Consider the following 6,000-nt stretch of genomic DNA (forward strand, 5'->3'; position numbering starts at 1 on the left):
ATCATATGCCCAAGGACTATGGGATGCACCAAGCTGCCTAAATCACAAACTCCATCTTCAGAGCCTCCCTCTCCCTGACCTTAACATCACTGATAGGGTCCTTCCCTGGAATAGCGGTGTCACCCCTGTTGTAACACAGTCATCGGTATCTCCCTCAGGAGTTCTTGCCATTACTGAAGAAAGCTGCCCAGCAGAGTACCCAGACAGGGCTGAGCTGCAGCAAGGCCGCCATTGTCAACATGTCCAGCGTCGCTGGTTCCATAAAAGTAGTTCCAGTGTGGGAATTCGAGCAAATACCCAGCTACCGCTGCAGCAAGGTACCATATGGCACCCCTCTCACTCCCTTCCGGCATAACTAGCCCCTACCTTGTATCAACACACGTGCCTCCTCTGCTGTTCCTTCTAAACACTTCGGTCTCCCCCGCCAGCTTCCCTGCAGAGCTCCTGCCCCATTAGCCCCCTTCTACCCGGCTTCTTGCTACAGATTTAAGGAAACAGTGCATGTGTCCCTGCATCTCCCCCTTTATAGTCAACCTTTCGCCAGAATTACTGTTTAACAACAAATCAGAGATCCGGACGTATTACCAGCTTCCAAACTCATCCAGCTTTGGTCACCATTGGGCAGTGAAGAGGGTTGTGTTCAGTGGGATCCTCTCCCCACTCTGAGACTGCCGGGAATGTTATTGCTACAAGGGTCACAGGAATTCAGCTGGGTTTGGAACCAGCTGCTGGTGCCATCTGTTCCTTGTGTACTGAACCCTGGATGAGTCTCAGCTATGTAGAATCTCAAGGTGTAGCTACAGCCAATGCCAACAGCTGGGCTTGGCCAAGGATTTTCCTCCTTTCGTTTTACCACGATTGGGTCTCCTGGTTTCTGCTTGGCTCAGCATTCCAGCCTATAAAAGGATAAAACCAGAGATTTCTGGTATTTGGTATCTCACAGCCTTGTACCCTTTACGCAGGGGCAGCAAAGATTGAAGATTTATTGTGAGGTGGACAGTTTTCTTTTGATCTGTTGCTGGAGTTGCCAACCCTCCAGGATGGGCCTGGAGTCTCCCAGAATCAGCATCGATCTTCCAGTGACTATTGAAAGAAATCCAGGAGATTTTAATGGGATATTTTAAGAAAATGACATCATGTTATGTTGGGGGGGTGGGGGTTGAATCTCCCAGAATAGCTTCAGTGAGAGTTGGCAACCTTATCTGTCGCCCCGAGCAGCTGAGCTGGGTTTGTCCACTGAGTGAAGTGGGAGCTGCCCTTTAGTTCAGCAGTACTGCTTATGTATGAAGCTCCTCACCTTCTGCCCAGTGCTATTTATCTCCTCCCCTGTCAGCCCAGATGACTCCCCCTCCACCCTTGCATATCAGTACTGTGGGATCGGGAGTCATGTCCTGTAGGGAAGATGCCTCTCTGTCCTGTGCGCTTATCTCTGCTCACTGTGTGTCCCACCCACAGGCTGCTCTGAACATGATCACCAGGTGCCAATCCTTGGAGTACAAAGACTATGGGATTCTGTGCACTTCTATCCACCCTGGCTGGGTGAAAACCAGAATGGGAACAGAAATGGTAGGGGTCATAACACATTTACAATCTCTTGGTTAGGGTGACTGGCCACTTCCATCCACAGCACATCAGGGAGGCCTTACAGTCTTGGTTCTGCCACAAACTCATCTGTACACCCAGGTCACAACTACATTAAACTAGAGTAAAGACTGGAATACGTATCAATACTATACGGGTAAACCATTCCAGTGATGTTGTAATTATCCCCAAAACAAACATTACAAACCCAGGAAATAAAAATTATGGTTAAACTTTAAGTTACTATAATCATAACAGTATCTCCAGTTTAACGTGTCTTTTATTTGGGAATTTTGTTTGGTTTGTTAAATTACTAGAATTTTCCTATATAAACATAAACTCAGAGAAAGTCACCCTGTGATGAGATTTCTATGATTTGAAGATATGTATCCACATGAAATCTTCTCGTCATTTTACCTCTGGTGGCCAGATTCACCAGTACACTCTGCCTGCTTTACCCCACTTGGGAGCAGCACAAAGCAGACAAAGCATAGTGGCCTGTTTCCCCCAGCTCCTGACCCTTGCGTTCCCCTGCAAAGCCCAGTTACCCCCTCTCTCCTCTAAACAACCCACAGCACAGTGTGCTAGAGCCAAGGGGTGGGCCACGACAGCCCAGATCCTCAGAGATATTTGGGTACCTAACTCCCACTGATTTCTATAAATGCAATGTCCTGGCCAAAGTCCAATGTGGGGAGAAGTACATTCAGCTGAGCTAAACTCCCCCTGCAGTTTAATCTGGATAGAGTGGGCCTGATTTGCCACTGCTCTGCACCTTGCACATTTGTACCAGTGTAAAGAGGGCGTTAATAACTACCACATCAGAATGCTAACATTGTACCCCCTCTTTGCCCAGGTGTGACCGAGTATTCTTAATGTACGTAGTTAAGCATTGCCATGTTCCATGCCAGAAGTGATCCATAAATAGTGTATACAAAATTATTCATACTGCTTTCCTGCAAAGGCCTTTAAGGCTTTGGGATGATTCTACGGGACTGATCCAAACCCCATTGAGGTCAATGGAAAGATTCCCATTGACAGCTATGGGGTTTTGATGAGACTATAAATGCACAAGTGTGAGGAACATCAACTCCCATTTTAGTACATTATTATTTATTCGTGTATTTTGTAGCACAGAGCCCACAGCCCCATTGTACAAATATCTGCAAAGACAACTTACCCTGAAGACCCTACTGAAGCTAATATGATGAGATGTTGAGGGAGGAGACTTGGTCCTGAATACACCCACTGCTAGGAACATAGTAACTGTAATGGGTTCCCCCCGGTGTGCCACCTGGAACTGGGGTACCACTGAGCCTCTGACCCAACAACCTGGGCTCCCTCTCACACTGTGCTGCTGTGACAAGTTGCAAAGCCTTCCAGCCTGCACTTTCACCAGCATTCACACAGGTAGGGACACACCCAGCGGCAGTTATATGCAGGGCTCTCTAACCACCAGCCTCCCAGCCTAGGCCCCAGAGCAGCACCACCCTGCCCTGGTCAAATCTGGCCAGTATATGGGTTTAACACCCAGTCCGCCTCTCTCTCCATGTGAAGAGGACAATGCACACTTGTGGAAACCAAGCTGAGATTTTCCCCAGACACCTTAGTCAAATGCACACTGGTTTGGAGTACATATAAAATAAGTTTATTAACTATAAAAGGATAGATTTTAAGAGATTATAAGTGATAAACAGATCAAAACAGATTACCTAGTAAATAAACAAAATCGCAAACTGAGCTTAACATACTAGATAGGTAGGATATGAATTAGCAAATTCTCACCCTGAATGATAAACAGGCTGGCAGATTCCTAAAGCACAAGCTGCCTTGGCTTTGCCGCTTGGGTTTCCCACATTTTCATACACAGGCTAGAAATCCCTCTAGCCTGAGACCATCATTTCCTCCCTGTTCACACCTGGAAACACCTGAGGGACAAAGACTGGTGTCAGGAGAGTGAGGTCCCATTATGATGTCACTTTTTCCCTTTTATATCATCTTCCCACTTGCCAGAAAGCTCTTTTGCTGTGACCTGGGTCAAACAGTTCCCATTATGTAGTGCTATCTATGACAGGTTTCTATTGTTCACAGTTCCTGGGGTAATCCTGGTGCTCGTGTGCATTTCCTCAGTAAGCCATTAACATTGTTTGGCCTTTTTACTATTGCAGCTGAAAGGCTGCTTGTGGGTGTTTTCAACCTGAGAACATGTTTCAGTGACACATACACAGCCAAACTTCATAACTTCACATACGACGATAGCACATACGCTCCAACGAGATATTAATATCTAGCAGATCAAGACTTTTAGAATGACACCTCACAAGGCATACTTAGTACAAAACATATCCTAATTACATGGCAGTGGTGAATATTGGGGTGCCAGGATGTCACAGAAAGAATGGCCTGAAAGATGCATTTTTGCCCTACCTAACAGCATCACTTTAACCCTACAGGCCCTACAGACCGTGAAGCAAACCACTCAAGAAATCCTGAAGTTGCTTTCCACGTTCTCTGAGAAGGAGAATGGTTCCTTCGTGGGCTGGGATGGACAAATCTATCCCTGGTGAGAGATGAGCTTGCCAGGTGTGATTAGATCATAGAGGTGCCGGCTGTGTTACCTGTACATGACACACCAATAAACAACCTGAGCTGAATTACAACCCATTTCTTGAACCTTTCTCCTCTGCTGGTCTCTGATGCAGGGGGGAGATCCATTTAACCCTGCTATGCTGTTACTGAGCCATCTAGAGAGCTGAACATTCAGGTACCTCAGGTGGGTTGTAGAGGTGGGCAAGCAGGGCAGTAACTTCCAGGGGGCGCAAAACTGCTCTGCAGCTCAGCTTTTTATTTTTATTTTTTGGCTCCCGTCCAACTGGCTGGCTCTTTGTGTGTGTGTGTGTGTGTGTGTGTGTGCGCGTGTTTATGTGCATGCTTGGTTTCTCGGGAGTAGGTGGGGCCAAAAATATTGGAAACATTTTCTGCCCTGGCTGGCAAAACAGCTAGAGCCACTCCTAACCTTGGGCCCAAGGGTAGAAAACATGAATTGCAGGCCCATCATTGTGGATGACACATGCGTGCCATGCCAAATGAGTGTGTCTGTGTGATGGCGCCACTCTGCACAATGAACCGCAGACATGTCCCAAACAATTAGAATGTTTGTCAAGTCTGTATTTTGTTGAGAAATCAAAGATCCCAGACTCGCTGCGTCAGTGCTGGGATGTCTCACTGCAAACCATGGAGAGCTGCGTGGGTTGCTCTTCTAGCAAGGATCTAGGAGTTCTAGCCAATCACATTTGTTTGCTGAGTTGAGTAGGAAATATGTGCAAGCTCATGGTCGGGTTTCTTCTATGGCCATTGGGGCATGTGGTGAGTGGATTCCCACTTCAGCCATCCTAAACTGGGAGGAGTTCATACTAAACTGGGAGGCGTGGTAGATATGCTGGAAGGTAGGAATAGGATACAGAGGGACCTAGACAAATTGGAGGATTGGGCCAAAAGAAATCTGATGAGGTTCAACAAGGACAAGTGCAGAGTCATGCACTTAGGACGGAAGAATCCCATTCACTGCTACAGACTAGGAACCAAGTGGCTAGGCAGCAGTTCTGCAGAAAAGGACCTAGGGGTTACAGTGGACGAGAAGCTGGATATGAGTCGACAGTGTGCCCTTGTTGCCAAGAAGGCTAACGGCATTTGGGGCTGTATAAGTTGGGGCATTGCCAGCAGATCGAGGGACATGATCATTCCCCTCTATTCGACATTGGTGAGGCCTCATCTGGAGTACTGTGTCCAGTTTTGGGCTCCACATTACAAGAAGGATGTGGAAGAATTGGAAAGTGTCCTGCGGAAGGCAACAAAAATGATTAGGGGTATGGAGCACATGACTTATGAGGAGATGCTGAGGGAACTGGGATTGTTTAGTCTGCAGAAGAGAAAAATGAGGGGGGATTTGATAGCTGCTTTCAAATTCCGGAAAAGAGGTTCCAAAGAGGATGGATCTAGACTGTTCTCGGTGGTAGCAGATGACAGAACAAGGAGTAATGGTCTCAAGTTGCAGTGGGGGAGGTTTAGGTTGGATATGAGGGAAAACTTTTTCACTAGGAGGGTGGTGAAGCCCTGGAATGGGTTACCTAGGGAGGAGGTGGAATCTCCTTCCTTAGAGGTTTTTAAGGCCTGGCTTGACAAAGCCCTGGCTGGGATGATTTAGTTGGGGATTGGTCCTGCTTTGAGCAGGGGGTTGGACTAGATGACCTCCTGAGGTCCCTTCCAACTCTGATATTCTATGATTCTATGATCCTGCTGATCCCCACTCCACTCTGAGTTCAGGTGGAGATTGATAAGTGCTCCTGTTGAGCAAAACCTAATCAAACAGCATCTAATAGACTGAAAGTCAGCAGCAAGATACGGACCACAGCCTCAGGCCAA

At 47.1% G+C, this 6,000-nt stretch overlaps 1 protein-coding gene across 8 annotated transcripts in view; it reads left to right on the plus strand.

The window, feature by feature from the left end:
* LOC128849020 (C-factor-like) overlaps positions 1-4,232 on the plus strand; it is a 58,887-nt gene extending 54,655 nt beyond the window's left edge. For all 8 annotated transcript variants that reach the window (XM_054049359.1, XM_054049358.1, XM_054049365.1 and 5 more), the window contains 3 exons: positions 159-317; positions 1,456-1,566; positions 4,032-4,232. In XM_054049359.1, coding sequence (XP_053905334.1) covers positions 159-317; positions 1,456-1,566; positions 4,032-4,145 — 384 coding nt within the window. In that variant the 3' untranslated portion in view covers positions 4,146-4,232. The remainder of the gene's footprint in view (positions 1-158; positions 318-1,455; positions 1,567-4,031) is intronic.
* Positions 4,233-6,000: the final 1,768 nt, after the last annotated feature.

The sequence above is a fragment of the Malaclemys terrapin genome, chromosome 14, assembly GCF_027887155.1.
Source record: "Malaclemys terrapin pileata isolate rMalTer1 chromosome 14, rMalTer1.hap1, whole genome shotgun sequence".
In the NCBI taxonomy this organism is placed as follows: domain Eukaryota; kingdom Metazoa; phylum Chordata; order Testudines; family Emydidae; genus Malaclemys; species Malaclemys terrapin.